This window comes from Sphaerodactylus townsendi, linkage group LG04 (genome assembly GCF_021028975.2).
Source record: "Sphaerodactylus townsendi isolate TG3544 linkage group LG04, MPM_Stown_v2.3, whole genome shotgun sequence".
Classification (NCBI taxonomy): Eukaryota; Metazoa; Chordata; class Lepidosauria; order Squamata; family Sphaerodactylidae; genus Sphaerodactylus; species Sphaerodactylus townsendi.
Window position 1 is genome coordinate 80,618,573 of NC_059428.1, and position 21,763 is coordinate 80,640,335.

General features: G+C 37.9%; 1 protein-coding gene across 2 annotated transcripts in view; it reads right to left on the minus strand.

Moving 5' to 3' along the window:
- POLA1 (DNA polymerase alpha 1, catalytic subunit) overlaps window positions 1-21,763 on the minus strand; it is a 226,278-nt gene that overhangs the window by 135,499 nt on the left and 69,016 nt on the right. For both annotated transcript variants that reach the window (XM_048493186.1, XM_048493187.1), the window contains exons 27-34: window positions 17,760-17,792; window positions 16,629-16,721; window positions 16,138-16,343; window positions 14,680-14,812; window positions 8,792-8,923; window positions 8,440-8,614; window positions 2,364-2,545; window positions 899-1,030 (exon numbers count right to left, since the gene is read on the minus strand). In XM_048493186.1, the coding sequence (XP_048349143.1) occupies window positions 899-1,030; window positions 2,364-2,545; window positions 8,440-8,614; window positions 8,792-8,923; window positions 14,680-14,812; window positions 16,138-16,343; window positions 16,629-16,721; window positions 17,760-17,792 (1,086 nt within the window). The remainder of the gene's footprint in view (window positions 1-898; window positions 1,031-2,363; window positions 2,546-8,439; window positions 8,615-8,791; window positions 8,924-14,679; window positions 14,813-16,137; window positions 16,344-16,628; window positions 16,722-17,759; window positions 17,793-21,763) is intronic.

A 21,763-nucleotide genomic window follows, 5' to 3' on the forward strand; every position in this document is an offset into this window, starting at 1 on the left:
ATCAAAATTCATGTCTCGACTCCCAAATCATCCTCTCCCCAAAAAGTATCACACATCCCAGTGTGTAGTAGTACTGTTGGTCTGAACTTGTTATTTCTGTATGTTTCAGTTTACACTTACCAAGTTGTACAATTTTGAAAACAGTGTCTAAACTTTTGACTGAAGAAACAAGTATTCATTAAGTTTATCAATGAATGCTTTCAATAAATGCTTTCATTCAATTCTAACATCTATTTCAATATAAAATCCAAGGTGTTTAGGGCACGCACATCACTTTGAAGATTCATACTATAGTATCTTCCCTAAATGTACGGTCTTGCAAAAACATCCCGCTCATCTGGTTTTGGTTTATTGATAAGCCACTTCAATAAAAGAAACAGAATATACTAGGGCACAAATGATTGGCGCTGACATTATTATTTTCTTTGCCATTCCGCAAGATATGAATTGAATTAGTCATGTTACTTTCGGCACTAGAGCAATGAATCCAAAACAATTTGAGAGAAATTAACAAATTACCATCTATTGAACAATCTTTTTTCCCAGAACAAAGTTTAATACACAGTGCCTTCAAAATAGGCACTGTATGGCTAGCTGTAATCTGACAGTCCAAATTAAGATTATGCAGTTTGCTCATCGGTAACACTTTTATCAAAAACTCTATGGAAATGACTGGCATATATACCTTATGCGTAAGTCTGTAGATAAGGCTGCAAGCAAGCGCACATTTTTGAAAGGAAATAGTTTTAAATATTTCATTAATTTAAAAACAGTCTTAAAGTTCCTTATACAAAAAGCATTGTTTATACCTAAAGTAAGACAAATGAAGAGATGAACTGCAAGATCCAGAACCTGATGTGGCAAAAACTGACTAAATATAAAGAAGAAAATTACTCACATTGTAGTTCTTTCTTATGTAATGTCGTATATCCAGGATCAGTTTGTTGTTAATTTGTGTTATATGTTTTAGAGGAGATTCATCACATTCTGTTTTGCTACACTGTAGCAAACTGGCTTCAATCAATGGACCCTGGGATAGATTTAAAAGAAAAGACTAAAGGTTAACATTTTTAACCATTTTTTTATTTTTCTTCATTTATACCCTGCCCTTCTCCCCAATGGGGACCCAAAGCATCTGACATCATTCCCCTCTCCTTGATTTTATCCTATTAACCTCCTGAGGATAAATATTGATTTAAAATTTTGCAAATTGTCTGCTGCAAGTATGAAGATTAAAGTCAATGTATGCCAAAATGTTCTTTTGCATTCAATGTTTATTTTAACTGGAGAAGATAAAATTTATCATAAGCACCAAGCTAGAATATACTGAGTACTGTATTGTGAAATGCATAAACTTTGTAATGTAACAAAATTTCAGTCCTGAAATATGACTATGCACAGTAAAATTAAGCTAATACATTTCCCATTACAAAGAAATCCACTGCACAGATTAGCAAGCCCAATGTCCCTCCTTCTTGTTACTGCTTAAAAATCTGTACTTATGTGATCCTATTCCACTACTCCCATACTAACAACACTGAGCAATTCCAGGTGGAAGAGATTGCAGAGCTTGACATCCTTTCTTCTTACACTTAGCCCATCTGTAAGTTGTCAAGCCTCTATGCAATTAACTATCTTATTTACAGCTGTAATGAAACAAAGTCAAGGATTTACCAAGTATTGCTGATCTGTGCCTGCCTTTTCCTCTCACTTGCTTCCAACAACTGCCTTATTTTGATTCACCGAACACAGAACATCTGCTGTTTGTCCAAATTAACTTAAAATAATTACTTTTAATTTAGATAAAGGATTTATTTGCTTTTACTTTCAAGGTTTTCACTACTCCACAGCCTGCTAATTTGCCAATAACTAGTACATGCATAACATTGCAATAGAGTTAAATAGTTGGCTCCATTTCAAGTTCTGATCCAAGGTCACAGATACATTTTTGGCAGTACTTCATGACAGGAATGTACCCAATGACTTTTTATGTCTGATGTACAAAGACAGCAGGAAAGATAACACATAAGAAACCTCTATGCAAAAGGCTAGAGGGATGTAAAACTACAAAACAGAAATTTTCAAAAACTCTTCTCCTCCAATTAATTTGATTTAGGAAGCCACACTGAACATTTTATTATCTGGATAGTGCCAAGCCGTGAAATGTTGACAATTCTGTAATAAAGTAATGATGACAAGAATGAATGTCAAATTCTTCCTGAGAACAGTGTGCAAAAGTTGATTTGGCCGCAGTGTACAAGCGTCCCATATGCAAAATTACAAATAGAACTGGTTCTTTTTCTTCCTACAGTATACCCTGTTTAGAGAATCTATTTACAAAGCAGAAATACCAAAATACTAACCGAACCATCAAAGACATTGTCATAAATGTTCTCAGTCCCACATTTTGGACAGGCAAACATGAACCTTTCACAGTCTTTATATTTCTCCTCATCAGTGAGCTGAACTGGGCTGCCAAGCAAAGCATCATTCCCCTCATCTTTATGATAATGGTGATAGACTTTGAACTGTGAGGGATCCAGCCCTATCAATACAAAATATAAATTCAGAGTTCAAATAATGCAATTCATATAAGTTGCCACATCAGCTTCAAATGGAGCAACAAAACTGTAAAATCCAAAGTAAAACTGAATCTTCAGGATGAGGCTGCTTAGAAAAAAGAATAAATACATTTTTTGATTTTTAACTCAAGCTGAAGATCAGAGCAATGCGAAAAAATAACTTAGCTTTTCACATTAAATAGCTTATAAATAAAACAAGCCCTATGCATTATCTACCATGGGGAGTATGCAATAGAACATTTTGTGCATGAAGATGCTACTCCTAGAGAACAGCTTTATTGCTATTTTCTCAATTTACACATATTTGAATAAAATTGTGCATCTTTATTAGAAAAGTCTTTAAACCAAAATAGCATCATTAAAATGAAAGAGAGACTATAAAAACCCCATTAAAAGAACCCTGGTTGTACAGCTATTACCCACTCCTTCTAGTCTATACACAACTGCCAACTCAGACTTCAATGTAGTGGTCGATTTCATTTTGGCTCACTGGTTAACAGCATGTAGGTTTCAATCTAATGTAGTTGTTAAAATTCAGCAGCAGCATTTAAAAAGTCAGAATTGAAAGACAAAAAGCACTTTTGGTTACCAGAGCCCAGAAAAACATAAGAAATAAGAGCAACTTGGTCATCACTGAAATCCTGCTACGCCCACCAATATTTTTGCTAGACTAATATGTCAGTTAGATCAGATGATAATTCATTAAATTATTAACTGCTATTTAGCAAAAAAAAATATGGCTGAGCATAGGATACAAGCACAACATAATTTCCCAAAATGATAAAGCTGTTACGAAAGAAAGCTTCTTTTCAAGACAGTCTGCTAGTAATTTTATTTAGAATTTCCCATTTGTTGTAACAAGGGGGTAGTAGTAGAATATATGAAATGCTTTTTACAGGGTAAGCAAAATTAACACAGAAATACTGCAAAACCTGGATCAAACAACCCAATTCAATGAGGCATTTATGCAGAACAAGCTAACTAAATGAAGCATTGATAACATATTCCTGCTCACAATATACTAGCTCAATGTTAGAAACAAAATGACAACAAACTAACAGTTTCTACAGCTCAAGCAAGTGTTGGACATTAAACATAATTCATTAGGCCTGCCAGCCACATTGGACCTTTGCTGAAGCTGTCCTAAAGCATTCTCCATACATACCACTAGGACTTTTGATACTATTCTGGTGGTGGATGGATTGAAGCCTGAGAACTGATGCCCATTTTAGCAACCTGATGCTTTAGAAGGTCATGACCATCAAAAAATTTATCTAATCTGAATGCCTGAATATGGTATTTTTAGTAAACATTTCAAGTTTACCAACTATAATCATAATTCAATTTCTACATATAGTATCTTAAAAGAGCAAACTTGGGAAACTCAGAAAGTATATGCACTATAGTAGCAGTGTACTAGTTCATTGATATTTAAAGTTATATAAAAAAACTTTAAGATTAAATAATTTAAATGTAATTCAAGTGTTATTTTTTCCTTTGTTTGGTATAATAGAATGTAGGACCTTGCAATACAATACTTTTCTATCTCACATGCTATCTCTGCTATATAAACATATTCTAAGACTGAGAAATGCAACATATTATTTACTCCAGAAAGATACTAGTCTGGACTGTCTTTAGGCTAAGAATAAGAATTTACTCCACTTAATATTCTGTATGTGGCTGTATGTTAAGTAACAATTAACATCTATCACACCGTTATGTTATTCACTAATTCTATGCCTCAAAAAAGCAAATATAAACAGAAAGGTACAGTATGCCATCTGAATCCATTAATAAGTTTAGACGCAAAGCTTCAGTGACAGAGGTACATCACTGCTTTCTGGCATTAGCATTCATTTTATTGTTCATCGTTATTTTGTATGAAGAAAAATATTACCAATGTATGTAAAAAAAAATCCAATCAGCATAATTTCAATGATACAGAAGTATATGAGATGAATAATCTTGCAGTTATCTTTTTTTCACAGCTCATTTTTGGTTCAAGTAATCCATTTTTAATGGTAACATCTAAACATTTTCAAAAGTTTTTACTTTTACTTTAAAAAGGGCCTGGCAGGCAAGATAACTCAAAGATACATTGTTACTTCCAGTCTGTAATACATACTTGGGGAAAATGAGGCACCAACTCCCTTTTGTACTGAAATATCACTTCTGGTTTAATGCTTCTTGTGGAACTATTAAAATCAGTTCCAATTTCTTTTCTATTTCTTAATCTAGCTATTTTGAGCTAGTTAAATAAAAAGCCAGAGGCATCATTGATCATTATTTGTCTGTCTTATTTTAAAAGTGTTTCAATTCCATCAACAGCAATTATAACCAAACAACATTTTATTTTAAACATGCGAGTTTTAAAAAAATAAAAGGTCAGCTATGTAATGACAGAACAGCTTTCAACAATCTGCGTAAAACATAAATTAAATTAGATTAACAGGAACATTTACATTCAAAATTTTCCTAATAAGGAAAAAAGTCTCAGTTGGCAAAGTAATTATGTTATCCAATAAACAAACTAACACTATTATAGCCTTACTTGGGAGCTATTCAAGTTTAAAAGTTAATCACTTTACAGATTAATGTTTTGGAAAAATGCTGAAAATAGTGTCTAGTGCTGCCACCTAGAGGTTTTTAATCTGAATCTCTTTTCAAAAAGCTCTGTTTACTACAGTGTCCAGTTTGGTTGACATAATTGTGGGAATCAGACTACCTGGACTACAGGAACACAATCTATTAGATGTTTCTCTAACATTTCATATTTCTGAAAGCAATGAATTATCTAAAAAGCTGTCAAACTTTACAAATTAGTTCCAAGAATGCAGGCAATGGAAATGTATTTGAAGTAGTCATATATACTTGACTAAAATCTAAAATCAATTAAGTTCAGTAGCTTACTTTCTCAGTGTCAGATAGCCTAAACACTAAATCCTACAATGCTGTGTTTGGATTTTTTCTGCTGCACAATGTGCACAATGAGGCCTACACATGCCCACATCCAACTTGCCCAATTGATTCCACACCCCCATCTTGTGTTCCCCTCCCTACCACCAGGAGCTTCCATGCTCCTTTTTCTAAAAAATAATTTAACCATGCAAGTTTAGGGACATCCACCTGCAAGCAGCAAGGTTCTTCTGGTCAGCCTATGCGCTATGAAACTAACCAGAAAGCCATGCAACCGTGACATTGACTAGAAGTCCGTAGCACAGGTATTTTTTCATTATCTGCCATCTGGCCAGTTTAGATCATTAAAGCGACAGTCTCAGCACATTCTCTTAATTCCCAGCTATATTTTTTTTAAAGAAGTAGTAGTGTTGGATTTATATCCCCCTTTCTCTCCTGTAATGGTGGTTAAGAGCAGTGGGCTTACAAACTTAAAGGGGCTTACAAACTCCATTCCCTTGACCACTCACAACCAGCACCCTGTGAGGTGGGTGGGGCTGAGAGACTCAGAAGAACTGTGACTAGCCCAAGGTCACCCAGCTGGCGTGTGCTGGAGTACACAGACTAATCTGAATTCCCCAGATAAGCCTCCACAGTTCAAGCGGCAGAGCAGGGAATCAAACCCGGTTCCTCCAGATTAGAGTACACCTGCTCTTAACCACTACACCACTGCTCCTCCTAAAGCCAGTCTGTAGTTCCTTCCCTCACAGAGATACAAGGGAAAAGGCCTATCTATGCAAAGAAAGATGCTAGAGACTAACTTTAAAAAAGAAAGATGAAAATTCAGAGAATCTACTAAGCCTGTTGTTCCCATGCTCCAGCACTGTAGCAATATTTTATTGCCCTTTTTTCTTAAAAGGAAAACACTCAATATCAGGGGGGAGAGGAGAGACACAGGTACCATATCAATTTCAGCTCAGAAGCTATTTTCCATGACTCTTCTATAAATGCACTCACCTTCCACTCAGTGTTCTATCACTATACTTGTCCTTTTAAAAAGGCCATTTGCACTGGCCACCATGACGAAGACTGCTTCTATTAATTGCTACTATTGGTTGAAAGAGTTTTGCTTCACATATTTAAAATGGCTCTGGGCAATGTGGGGTCGGAAACTATTTGTTGAGCTTTCTCTTCTCTAGCCCTTCCACGTGTGCACTGACTGTCCAATCAATAAACAAAGCATCACCAGTGACAGCAGTTTTGGTGGAAGAGGAAATGTCTCTAGCATTTTGTGCAGTAGTACTAGACTCCAAGCCAGTGTGATATGATGGTTAAGAGCAGTGGACTTTAAGCTGAAGAACCAGGTTTGATTCCCCACTCCTACACATGGAACATGCTGACTAGTCACAGTTCTCTCAGAACTCTCTCAGTCCCACCTACCTCAAGGTATTTGTTGGGTAGAGGAAGGGAAGGAGTTTGTAAGTTGCTTTGAGACTCCTTATGATTGAGAAAAGTGGGATATAAATCCAAACTTTTAAATTCTTCAAAAAATTAAGAATGTTGGTGTAGTGATGCCACCAGTGACATCCAGCACCCTTGCTGGATATTCCTGTTTATTTGGCCATGTGCGGAAGAAATATGCTGACTCCACAGGAGAAGAGATTCAGAGGAAAAGACATGCATGCAGAGCAATTTTCCCAAGCTGATTTAAATGCTAGTGGACTGATTGCAGAGCAAATCAGGAGTGAGTTGGGTATAGTCCACATGCATAAATCAATGTTAAGCTGGTACCAGCGGGGACTACTATAAAACTAGGAAGTATTAGGAAAAGAAAAATGCTTAGCCCCTGAAACTTCTCCAACTTGTGTTCCAACTCTTGGTGTACCATCATCCTGGCATAAGGAATTCTCACTGAATTAACAGTGAACCTACAACTGTCCCGCTACAACCAACAACGAGCCTCACACCACAATGCTAAGCCCCGACACACCTTAAGAAACTGACGGATGTCCAGTCAATCACAGAACTCCTAAGCACTGCTTATAAGTTCCATCTAAGATACCAGTACCTCTAAATAACATGGCACGAGTCTATACATCTTCAGCCAAATGTCAAACGCACTCATAATGCATTCAGGAGGATTTTAGTGATAGAAACTTTTGCGAAAGACCATTTTGCACTAAACAGGAGCACTGTACAAACACAGTCAAGGGAATGGACAACTGTTAGCACATGTTTAATACTGCTCTGCTCCCTGACAGGTATATGGCCTCAGGATATGAACTAAAGGGCAGCCTCCATACATCTAACTGGGGATGCAAGGACAATGCAATCTACATAGGTAAAGCAACGGAGAGAGCCTCTACCCCAATTGTTACACAATGCCTACCTGTTCCCAAGAACAGACTGGGCAGCTAAAACAGCCCTGGAAGGAAAAATTATGGTGTGTATGGGAAAGATGGTGGTGGGGAGTTTGACACTGTGTTGTGTTATTCTGTTTGGTCTTAATAAAAAAGTGATTGTGTAGATTTGTCCCTCCCCTCTTCATTTGGGTTTTAACATCCAGTTTTATGTAAAGTTCTAGAGAATTCAAAAGCTTGCTCTGTGTATTGTGTTCCTTCGATCTTTATGAAATGTATGATATTGCTTTTGTTTTTGCACAAGAAAAGTGTTCCTTGTTGGGGGAATTTTTTTTCCAATTTCAATACTGATCAAAGCAGGGTTATGCACTTCAAACATTTCATGCAGATCTCAGATCTTGATTATGAGAAGGAATTTTTGTTATTCCAAAGTTTCTGGACCTTTGTTACAGTCATTGTATGGCTAGAAAGCTCTTTTAAGCTGACTAAATTAACTGTGGCTGGCTTGTTGGATTGCAGTCCCCACATGGGACTGCACAGAAGCCACAACAATGAACAAATAATGAACTAGAAACTAAGTACAGCTTTTGAATGCTCACCTAACCAAGATGCAATAAGGACAGAGTCAATTCCATTTATGGGTTCACAGATGCGAGCCACTACTGGGTGAATTTGTTGTGACAAATAATACTGAGTATCAATAATAAGATTTTCTTGTTTGTTCAACTGTTCTGGAGCATACGCTCTCTGGCTGGCACTCAGATTTGATCCATCCTGCACAAGCAATAGACAAAAAATAAAAAGGGCAAGTGAATGCCATGACACAACGTATGGTATAAATTGCATTTTTAAACACCTTATGACATTAAAATGGTCTTTAATTTCTTTGTTTGATAAAAAAGGAGATAATAGATATATTATTTACCACAAAACAAATCTGAATATTTTTACCTGACAGATAACATAAGACACAGTATCCCCAGCTTTTAGTTTTCTGCCCTCTTGAGAGTTTATCCATAGGGCAACATGCACATGTGGCAGGCTTTTTTTGTCAGGGTAATCCTGGGGATCCTTTGTTAATGCCTACAGAGCAACAGAGAAAAAGTTATACTGAAAAAAAAAGGCTGACCAAATTAGTACAATACAACACCCCCCCCCAAAAAAAACTAAGAGTAGCCAGCTATAAAGTTTCATTCATCAGCATTAATATTTGAAATAGTAAATGTATTAAGGCACACATGTAACTTCATGCACAGCTTTACAGAAACTGACTCTTAAAAGGGGAACGTTTATTTTTAAAGATATTCATGCCATGCTTTTCTCTCCAATGTTGATCCAAAGTGGCTTACAACATTGTTTTCGCTTCCTCCATTGTGCCTTACAACCATCACCCTGTAAGGCAGATTAGGCAAAGTGAGAATGGCTGCCCCAAGATAATGAACTTGGCAGGGTAGGGATAGAGCCCTGGCTCTCCCAGTTCCTAATCCAACATTCTAACAGAACTCCAGTGTGCTTTCCACAAACTACCACCTATGCATTTCCTTTCTTGGCCACAGAAGACTGCAATCACACAGTTCGTAGCTATGTATTCAGAGATTCAGTTTTACACTTGGCCTTTAAGAGACAGAAATATCCTTCTTGTTTTGCTATACATAATTAACACTCACTTGGAACAGACATTTTCTCAAGAATTAGATCAGAACGAAATTGAACTGTTGAGTCAAGAACGTCAAATTTCTTAAGTAAAGATGGTAAAATGATGCACATACATACCACATATTATAAGGGATATGGACAAAGTCTTTTAAAACAGACACTACAAACAAATCAGACAGAAAACTGTGGTGCTTTTAAGATGTCAAGCAGGAAAGGAAAACAGGGGGCAATGAGGAAAAAGAGTTTACCAGAGCCTCCAGAGTGAAAGGTATTGGGGATATACCCACATATCAGCCACTGTTCTCCTGGAAGGTTCTGAATATCTGCATCAAATGTTGATATCTTAGAACTAGTTGATATACTACATTCTCAGAGTCAGATGGCACACACCAGAGATTCTTAAACTCTCAGTGTGACATCATTAATCTTTTCAATAATAATATACAATATCTTTAAAATCAGACTCTTCATCAGAAAAAATACAAGGCAGCCAAGGTAACAACAATATTTTAAAAAGGGATCCATGGAACCAGGGAAAGTTCAAGTCTATGACTTTATATTTTCTCAGGTACTTTGGTTAAATGCATGAGAGTCAGAACTGTTAAACACAACCTTGCTCAAAGAACTATTATGACTCCTGTAAAGCTAAGTCATATCTTACTAATTTTAAAAATCTTTTGAGGAAGACAGCAAACATAAGAATACAAATAAGGACAATTTGCTAGACATTATACTTAAATTTCCAAAAAGATTCTAACAAAGACTCCCAAGTAACTCAGTGGTCATACCATAAAGAGGAAAGTTGAATGACTGCTCTAAGAACAAAAAGCAGATGGGTGCAATAAACTGGCAAAAGAGAAGCAAGTTCGCTGTAAGGGAGGCAAAAAAGGATTATGAGGAACGTATGGCTGCGAACATCAAGACCAGCAACAAATAGTTCTTCAAGTACATCAAAAGTAGGAAGCCAGCTAGGGAAGCCAGCTAAGAACTAGCAAAGATAGTGGTAGATAAGGAAGAAGTTCTGGCAGCCACTGATAAACTAAATGCTACCAAATCCCCTGGCCCAGATTGAATTCACCCAAGAGTTCTTAAGGAGCTTAATATGCAACTTATCCCTGAAATCAGCCTCCATCCCTGAAGACTGGAAGATGGCCAATGTCACATCAATCTTTAAGAAAGGATCTAGAGTGGACCCAGGAAATTACAGGCCAGTCAGTTTGACATCTGTTTTAAATTAGTAGAATCTATCATTAAAGATAAAATTATAAAACATGTAGAAAAGCAAGACCTGCTGAGGAAGAGTCAGCATGGCTTTTGCAGAGGCAAGGCCTGCCTTACAAACTTACTAGAGTTCTTTGAGGGTGTAAACAGGCATGTGGATAAGGGGGAACCGGTGGACATTGTCTACTTGGATTTCCAAAAGGCTTTTGACAAAGTTCCTCACTAGAGACTATTGAGGAAACTCAGCAATGAAGGAATAAGAGGGGAAGTCCTTATGGAATCAAAACTGGTTGAGAAACAGGAATCAAAGGGTGGGTGTAAATGAGAAGTTCTCTCAATGGAGATGTAGAGAGTACTGTCCCCAAGGATCCGATTAGGGACCAGTGCTCTTTAACCTATTCATAAATGACCTGGAAGTAGGGGTGGGTAGTGTGGTGGCCAAGTTTGCGGATGATACCAAATTATGTAGGGTGGTAAGAATCACAAAGGATTGCGAAGAGCTCCAAGCGGACCTTGATAAATTAGGTGAGTGGGCTCAGAAATGGCAAATGCAGTTCAATGTAGCAAAATGTAAAGCACATAGGGGCAAAAAAATCCAAACTTCACATACACGCTACAGGGGTCAGTGCTATCAGTCACAGACCAGGAAAGGGATTTGGGCGTCTTAGTTGATAGTTCCATGGGAATGTCAACTCAGTGCATGGCAGCGGTGAAAAAGGCAAACTCTATGCTGGGGATAATTAGGAAAGGAATTGAGATTAAAAATTCAAAGATTGTCATGCCCTTATATAAAGCAGTGGTGCGACCGCACTTGGAGTCCTGTGTTCAGTTCTGGTCGCCACATCTCAAAAAGGATATCGAAGAGATAGAAAAAGTGCAGAGAAGGGCAACGAGGATGATTGAGGGACTGGAGCACCTTCCTCATGAGGAGAGGCTGCAGCGTTTGGGGCTCTTTAGTTTGGAGAGGAGACATCTGAGGGGGGATATGATTGAAGTCTATAAAATTATGCATGGGGTAGAAAATGTGGACAGAGAGAAATTTTTCTCTCTTTCTCACAATACTAGAACCAGGGGGCAACCATTGAAAATGCTGGGGGAAAGAATTAGGACTAATAAAAGGAAACACTTCTTCACGCAACGTGTGATTGGTGTTTGGAATATGCTGCCACAGGAGATGGTGATGGCCACTAACCTGGATAGCTTTAAAAGGGGCTTGGACAGATTTATGGAGGAGAAGTCGATTTGTTGCTACCAATCTTGATCCTCTTTGATCTGAGATTGCAAATGCCTTAATAGTCCAGGTGCTCGGGAGCAACAGCCGCAGAAGGTCATTGCTTTCACATCCTTCGTGTGAGCTCCCAAAGGCACCTGGTGGGCCACTGTGAGTAGCAGAGAGCTGGACTAGATGGACTTTGGTCTGATCCAGCAGGCTCTTTCTTATGTTCATAAGAACGACAGTCAAAGTCAGAGATGAACACTGAGGCTGTTACTTAGAGATAGTTCCAAATTATACAGAATTGTAAAATTCAAAATTTATTGCAAAAAAAGCTCCAAAGTACTCTCTCAAAACATTACAGACTGACTGCTCACTGAAACTGGATTGTATCCAACAATATGAAGTTGCACCAGAGCAAACCTCCCTGTTTCTCCTTCCTGCTATAACTCACTGAACCTCTGAAATTTTGTTCTTATGGGTCAGTGAAACCTCAGAAACTTAAGACAAAGCAGAGATTTATTGCTTGCGTGTGTGTGAAATATTTCCGCTTGTAAGGGTAAAGTAATCAGCAATACATTCTTAACTCACAAGGAATGTAAAAATAGGAAGTTTTGACCCCTTTGAAAGAGAGGAAAATCAGAAAGTCCACATTAAGAGATGTGAAAATGAATGAAAATGTTCAGCAGCAGTCAGGTTAAGTAATTTAAAAGTATAATACTGCCTGTGATACAAAGTTGGAAAAGCAGCAATGATTTAGTGGTTAAGAGCAGGTGCATTTTCTATCTGGAGGAAACTGGTTTGATTCCCTGCTCTGCCATTTGAGCTGTGGAGGCTTATCTGGGGAATTCAGATTAGCCCGTGAACTCCAACACATGCCAGCTGGGTGACCTTGGGCTAGTCACAGCTTTTCGGAGATCTCTCAGCCCCATCCACCTCACAGGGTGTTTGTTGTGAGGAGGGAAGGGAAAGGAGATTATAAGCCCCTTTGAGTCTCCTACAGGAGAGAAAGGGGGATATAAATCCAAACTCTTCTTCTTTGCAGAAAATCTGTAAATGTGGGAAAGCCCAAGGGGAAAATGGACACTATCTGTAAATTAAGCCACTACAACAAATCAGACATTTGTTTCCTCAAGTAATTTTGATACACTAAAATATAAACTGTATCCTTGGTATCTACAAACTCAGCTCAAACTCAATGGTTTTATCATTTCTAAAGTGTGCCATTTCTACAGTTAGTAAGATCAAGAGATGAAGCTTTTGAAAAAAGCCAGAGAAGTTTCTGAAATCTTCACGGAACTAAATGAGGACAGTAAAGATGAAGCACAGCTATCTTGTGGGGAAAGTATGTATTAGAGCATGTAAGTATACCTCTGAAAGATCTATCAGTGTCAGGAAGTCATCATTTTTAATGCTGCCTTCAGTGAGAACTATGACATTGGATCAACAACCTAATTTTTTCTAACTATCCATATCGTCTGTCATTGCCCTGGAGATAAATTATATCCAGGGACAACTATACTAAGAGTACAACTGAAAGAGAAGTGTTTTTAAGATCATCTTTGAAATTATTTTAGTTCCAATTCATGCCCCAACTACAGTTCTCAAATCAATTCTGTTTTAGTGTCTTACTTTTCACACATATTTCCTCCTGTTCAACCTTATTATAGGTTCTTGGAATTGTAGCCATAATCTGACAGAATGATCTCCCATAAAGTTCTTCCCTTCCAGTCTTTAGGATTGTTGTATAATTATTGTGATGCCATAGGGACAAAGCAGATCATCAAAGGCCTGAATAGTGAAACTGGAGCATACAAGAACATCCAGCAATATGGCCTCAGGTTATGCTACAAAAGAAAGAATAAAGGGAATGGCATGACAGGGAAAGAAGGGGGACACAGGCAGTGCTGGAGCACCTTCCCACAGACAGTCCATGCCTCTACCAAAATTGTCTGGAGCACAGGCTAAGCCAGATGACTTCATGTATCTGTCAAAGATGAATGGGAAACCATAAGCCACAAGCTGTAAGGAAGACTGGAGGGAACTGGAGAAATAAGCAGATGAGAACAGAAGTGAATAAGCCTATTCAATCTGTCCACCATCCAAAGTGTTATAGATCATAGCCTGACCTGGAGTCCTCCGATTTTCTTAAAACACAGAGAAGAACAAAGCTAACAGAAGTGTTTGTACATGTAGTACATAAATCCACAGTATACTGTAACATTTTCTCTACCACCTAGAGCCAGGGACAATCGAAAAAAAATGAGCAGAACTTTTTCCTTCAATTTACTATCTTTCCTTGCACTTATATTTGTGCAATGTTTCACCCTCTTTCATTGCACCATCTCTTCAGCTAGTTGCCATAGTAATTTTATTAGAATGGAATATACTAACATTCTTGTTCTTTTTCACGTATGTCCACTTGCATAGAGGATGCAAAACTCTACATATGCTCAAAATGCACTGATTTAGACTAAGGTGCCTTAAAGATAGGTTTATGTAGAAACATTAGGTTCATTTTGGGGAGGAAAGGATAGCTATGATGGGAGAACCCTTGGTCTTTTTGACAATCCAGACAAATCCTTCCTTCTTCTCTAATTAAACAACCACAATTTTTCTCTCTTTTATAAATATAATTTGAACAGCATTTGATACAAGGGAGAAATCTTCCAGACACACACACATATGGAATCAGGAGACAGCCCAATGAATAAATTAAAATCAATTCAAAAATAATATTATTATTTACCTTGTTGATTTCAAATTGTTTCATTGGCACACTGCCATTTACAACATTTTCTCCAATTTGGATTAATTTCCTTTGGATGTTTTCTATAATTACGTCTCGGGACTGATCAGAAAGAATCTGGCCAATAATGTATCTGTAAAAAAGTTTGCATGTTGAAACAATAAATCTTGTAAGAGACTTGCAAAAGTACACATGTTCACTTCACCATATCTTTTGGTAACCAATGGATAAATGTTACCCAATTACTATGTTGAAGTCCAGAAGTATAAAATAAGACTCTTCCCAATGGATTACCAGAGTGCCACCAGTATTTTCAACAAACCCCATGGAGTAATGCACAAAACTGTCAACAAAAACATTATGATTTATTAAGCTAGGGATCCATTTTATAATATTGAGACTATACCCAAGTCTCTGTTTCCAAGAGGTGAGAGATATCATGGGACATCCCACAAAAAGGGCTCACAGACAACACACATGTCTGCTGACCACTTTTTGGAAACTGACTATCAAAGCCACTTTTACTTCCAAACTTGGAGGCCTCATTTAGCCATCACGGCTAAATATTTATTTATTTATTTATTTATTTATTTATTTATTTATTTATTTATATTTATATTTATATTTATATTTATATACCGCCCTCCCCAAAGGCTCAGGGCGGTGTCCATCAACACTAAAACAATTTAAAACATCAAATACATAAATACATCAATACATCAAATACATAAATAGCAACAGATGTACTCTCCTCAAACAGCCTTTTAAATTATTGTAGACTAACAGCCTTCACAGTTTCTCATAATTTTAAGATTAAGTATTTTGATATTGTACATGCAAAAAAGAACCTCTCAATGACTGGAAAAGACCTACCTATATGTTATTTTTCTACTTTTAGACAATTCAAATTAAGGGGTTTGCCAAGTGATGGTGCTAACCACTGTCAAAAATGCTTAGGGTTCATAGATCAAAAGGTGTTATTTGCCCCTATTGAAAAAAAATCCATGGAGTTTCTATGAACAGACAGGAAGCCTAACCCAATGCATGCTTATTCAGATGCAAGAACCACTGACTTCTTTCTTCCAAATGTGAAGGCATAGTACTGCAACTGTGTGTGCATGTTGAAATTACCAGTTGTTATTAAAATTTCTGTTTAAATTTTGAGGTCAAACATTTAAACCTTTTCCAATTAGGCAGCAACAGCATACATAACCACTCACTGATTCCCTCTAGGAACAGCCTCCTGGAAAACACTACCTACTCTTACATAATGATCCTGAAATGTATTTACTTATAAGTAAAGTCCCATGACTTCAGTGAGGATTACTTGCAGTAACTGTGCTTAAGATCACAGTTCAAAAGCAAACAAAAGTTTTGTTTTAGTCATAACAGATGATAACATTTATTAAAAAAAGAACTTATTCAATAAGAAACTGTACACAAAAAAGCGCAACTCACGTTCCAGTCTCTTTTGCAAGGTCACACCAGTCTCTTCGCACTATGTCTAGTCCTTTAAGTTCTTGCTTGGTAATGTAGTTTCCATTTCCTGTTGGCACTACAACCAAAGCGGCATATTTCTTCTTTTTCAACAGCAAAAGGGACTTAAAGACTCCATCAATATCTATTTCCAACAATCTGTACAGTTTGTTCACTTCACTTTTAATCTGAAAATGCATAAACAATGAGACCAAATTATAATTTCATTAACTGGAGAGAAATACACTTTCAAAAGACACTGGTCAATAATTTGAAAAATGCTATTGCAAAATAATTTCATGAACATTCAGTATCATGAACATTCAGTATCAATATCATGAACATTCAGTATCAAAATACTTTCCAATAATCATTAAAGGTCACTATTTTGTTCTTAGACAACCGTATATCTGTATGATAAATATAACATACTATACCAAAAAAAACGACAAGACATTTAAAAATGACTTTACCTTAGTCCCCCATTTAAACACCTCTTCCAAGTTGGTAATGTTTGTGTTTATCATAATGGAGTCAGTATCACCATAAATTACTTCCAGATTCATCTAGTTAAAACACAAAAATCATGTACAAATTAGAGTTACAAGACAAACTTACCTTTCCAGAAATTTACAATCAGTTCCTTTCTGTCAGTCCAATATAGAAGGGGGACAGAACTCCATGGCAGCTGGGGTCAGCATGGCAAAGGCGTTGCGACACTGCCTCCAAAGGAGTTTCTGGCAGAAAGGAGCCAAGACTGAAAATCCTTCAGCCATCAAAACAGTCCCATTGGTGAAAAGGATTTACACCACACTTTTGTGTGGCATAAGTCTACAGCTGGGAGAGGGGAGGTCCCAGGCCAAAAGCCTGGTGGAAGATACTTAAATTCAGATACACCCTCAGGAATGCCCCTAGCCTACTCCCAGTCATGCTGGCATCCTCTGTTATACTGTGAAGCTCTGGTGCAGTGCCCACCTGCTGCCCTGTTTGCCTTCCCGATCGGCATAGGTGCCACTTACACTGACAGGGTGGGCAAATACGTCAGTGCAGGCACATGCTTCTTCCAAGATGCCACCTCCCACCCCGATTAGGCTGTAAACTTTAAGCAGTTTTTAACTAAGTTCAAATTTGCCTCTGATATAGGTCACAAAGACAGGAGTTTTGAGTACCAAAACCTGACCGTCCCATGAAGAAGTTAAGAGGACATCTTTCATAGTAAGTGCACAAAGTAAAAAATGATTTTCTTGGTAATGTAAGAGAGGGAAAAGGGGAAAAGAGTTCCCTTAACAAATGTAACCAGTAATCAAGTGGAGAAGAGAGTGATATTTTATGAAAAAACATTATATTCCAAATCTTTAAGACAACACAGTAAATGATACTGAAAACAGTCTCCAAAAATGCAGTTATTGAAGTATCACTAAACTCTAACTACCGCTGTTACTAAAATACTCAAGCACAGGCTTCAAGCCAGGACTAGATCATATCTGCTTTACCAAATGGGGGGGGGGGGGGAACTATAATTACATAAATAAACAAGGCATCCTAAAATGTTATTTGGGGTATAATTTTTTAAAAATTCTTTAAAAATCATTCATCATTATTACCTTCTGTACCAGCTCCTTGGTATGCATCAGAATCTGGAGAAACAAAAGATTCTAATTATAATACTTTACAAGTTGCTATAAACAAACATACTTCATCAAATAACAAGCTTTAGATTTCCGATCTTACAACCACCAAATATGTCTGACCAGAGTATTTATGTTCGGCTTAATGTTTACAGTTAGACTAGGAAAAAAATGCACTCAAATGCTTATGTAAGATCACAAATAAACATTCAACTGTCTACGAAGTCAAATTCCAAAAAAGACTGGCTCTACCATGCCACTCTATTTAAAAACATTTTTATGAATACGCTTTTCCCTATGCAGTGGCATACTCTATCCACATTATTGAGAGCAAACCAAGTTCTCTTACAAATCTACATAAATCACTTGTAATGTATATATATGCAAACACTACCTTACAAAGGGACCCTTAGATGTTGCTGAAACTAAGGTGACATCAACACTCCATTTTCCAGTAACAGACTCCTTGCAGTTTTACTGCAGGAGAAATCATGCATCCAAATCATTAGCCTTTATTATAATGGTGTACAAAGTCATTACTTCTGCCATTTTATTTATACCTTACTTTTTTTTCTGTGGGAATAGATATGCAACATTCTTCTCCCCTCTTCCATTTTATCATAACAACCACCATGTGAGGTAGGCTAGCCTTCCAAATTGTTCAAACACCAAGGCACATCAGGCTTCTTGCTGTAGTCACACATATATCAGTTTTGTTATCCCTCAGGTAACATTCAACAGAGCAAGCACTACAGAAGAACACTTTTCCCGAGCCCAAACCAAGCCTGCCTTCAGAAATCAACAGTTGTCTTCAGACTGTTGCTTCTAGTCTGGCCCCACCCTATTCAGGTACTGCCCCAGGAGAGGAACACCTACTTTCCCTGGGAATCTCTCAGACCCTTGCCTCATTAGTCCTCTTATAAAGTATCTTCAGTTGCCAAAATTGTTTTTGTGGGTTGTGTTTGAGGGTCGGTGGGGATATTGGTTTTGAACAGAGATGCTTTAATCTGACTGCTGAGAGAATGGTGCTCATTCTGCAGGTTTCTCAGTCCAAAGATCCAATGCACATTGCTCGTGGACAGTGTGCCCCCAACCATCAACAACCATCATGCATGGAGAGCCTGTAGGATGCAAAGTGTGCTCATTGAACAATCAGCAGGTTTATTGGGATCAAGGCTGCATGAGACAGATAAAGATCACCTCAGGACACAGTTGTGCCCATGCTTTACAATGACCCTCTCTGCTTTGTTCTGATTGTGTTTGGATTAAGTGGCATACAAGAAATTACTTGCCACCTGTTTTAATAAAAGACAGCTGGCTTGCCACTGAAACAACCAAGATTAGTCATTTTTGGAGAGTCTGACCCTACGTATGCCTGAAAGGGTTAAGTGGTTCCCACTTTGGTATGCAAATCAAGGGAAAGTACAAGAAAAAGCAGCAGAGTTTGGGCCATTTAGACTTTTGGCTACCTGTCTTTGGAACAAATATGGCCATAATAAAACACAATTGCTGCAGATGGTATACCATTTGTAATCTCTTGTGTCTTACAAATCACAAGGCAGTAACAATGGGCCAAGCATTTCTGATACAGGGTCTCTTCACTCCAAGAACAAATGCTTCAATTCAAAGTGTGTTTCCACTTGTTCTTAAGGGCCGTAACAAATACAGATAGTTACAAAACAAGAAAATTCATATAGTAACAGGCATAATGTTAATATTACCCATTCAGATAAATAATCATTTGTACAAGCCAAAAAGATATTATAAAAATGTTGCTAACTTCATTAATAAATCAGTTGGCAGTTATCGTATTTCACAGAAACACCTGTATACTTATCTTCTCATTACCAATTGGATGATGGAATTTTTTCAAGCACATTTCAAAAATCTGCCAACTTCAAGTGTAAAAAAATAAACTTTGTGGTTAATTTTTCTCTTAACAAAGTACAGCTGTTGAGAATAATTGTTCAAGATCTTACCCTGTAATGTCAACTGCAGCAGAACAAAGAGTATTTAATTAGCAAATCTATCTAGTAATTCAACACCTATTATATAAAATGCCTTTGTGATTTTATTCAGGATAATTTGCTAAGAGGGTTATTACTGACATTCAGATGAAATTCAGAAGTCCTACGCAAGTAGAGTCATAATAGCAGTAATGATCCCCCCAATCAGGAGATCCTGTGTCACACAAGGCTTTTTTGCAATGCAGCAGCTGATTTCCTGACTTCTTAATTCCTGGGCTCAACCCAGTGAGAGCCCTTCATGCCAATATTTCAGTCAGAAATATATGTTTAATGGGAATCTATTAAAATACCTAGAACAAAAGTGACTTTTTGTTAAGAATGACAGCACTGCGATCATATCAATCATTACTAGCTTCTTAGACCTGTGTCATACAATGAAATGCAAGCATTTTTGTAAGGTGGTTAGCAAAGAAAATGGAATAAAAATATGTTCCATATTGCTTTCTGTGATTAATATTTTGTTTTTCATTTGTGTTCATTGGCTCTTCACCAAAGGGGAAGTGTATTTGAAGACACAGATGACCTCAAATTTTGTCCTTCTCTAATCCAGTGTGGAAAATATATGTATGATGTGCATGAACCAGTGATGGACACTTGCTCATCTAAGTGCCACAGGGCAATCACCAAATCCAGAGGAACACTGGTTTATTTACAGAATTTATATCCCACCATTCTACCCCATCAAGCCATGGCTAGCAATTGAAAACAAAATATTATAAAACTGCATCCAGTTAAACAGAAGCTAAAATATATTTATAATACACAAGGATAGCAATTGAAATATAGCAGGAATGAGGGGTCATTGAGGGAACATCCGAGAATATAAAACAGAGTAAGAATGTAAGAATGATAAATAGGGACATTCCTGGGGAGACAGATCCTTGATTGTGGTGCCACAACTGAGAAGGCCCTCTCTTGGGATGCCACCCACCTAACCTCAGAAAGTCAGGTCATGCAAAGCGTGACCTTAGAAGATGAATTTAGTAGTCAGGTAGAGTCATACAGGAGTAGGAAGTCCTTAACATATATTGGCCCCAAACTGTATAAGTCATCCCTCCCACAATGTGACTTTCCACATCATGGTTTTGACTAATCATGGGTGCAGAGTCATTGCCCAATACAACCCCAACGCCATGCTCACCTAGAGGACTGAAGCAGGGGAGAGGCCAAAGAGGCAGTAGGGCTGGTGAGGAGCAGAAAGCCAACCCCAGGCAGCCAGCAGAAGCTGACGGAGGCAGATGAGATGGGTCTGGCAACTCAGAACAATGGTTTTAAAGGACCAGAGGGTGGAAAGAAGAGCCCAGCTCCAGGGGCAAGGCTTGGGCTGAAAGCAGAAGAAAAGACTTGGGAGAGCAAAAAAAAAAAAAAGCAATTTTCTACACTGCAGGGAGTACTATGCCCCTAACCCCCACAATGTGGAAGGAATGACTGTAATACTTTAAAAACTGCAAGTCGGTGAAGTTAGGCCAAGACAGAAGCAATGTGGTAATAGTAAGAGTAACTCAGATGGTGGGGTGAATGGGTTTGGGGAGTGACGGAGGGACATGCCAATGTATTTGCCCCCTTCACTGGCATAAGGGGCACCCATTCTGGCAGAGAGGGCCAAGATGCACAGATTTTGGTGCCCCATAGCTCCACGGATGTCAAACCTGCAAGTAGGTGCCCCTGGGAAGTTACACTGGCATGTGAGTGGACACCAGTGGGGGGTGAGTTGGGGCATTCCTGGAGGTGGAGCCAACTTTAGTGGGCTTACACCAGAGTTCCAATCCAGGAATGTTGCTCTCCAAGCTTTCAGACTTACAGCTATGAGGTGATTCAGACGGCAGGAGAGTTTTCGAATTTCCATCCTTCCTGCGCCACTCAAAGTCCCTTTGGAGAAGGCACAGTAGCACTTTTCCCATGTCATCTGAAGAGGGATTTATAAGTGCTGCCATTGTGGTAAACAAAAAACTG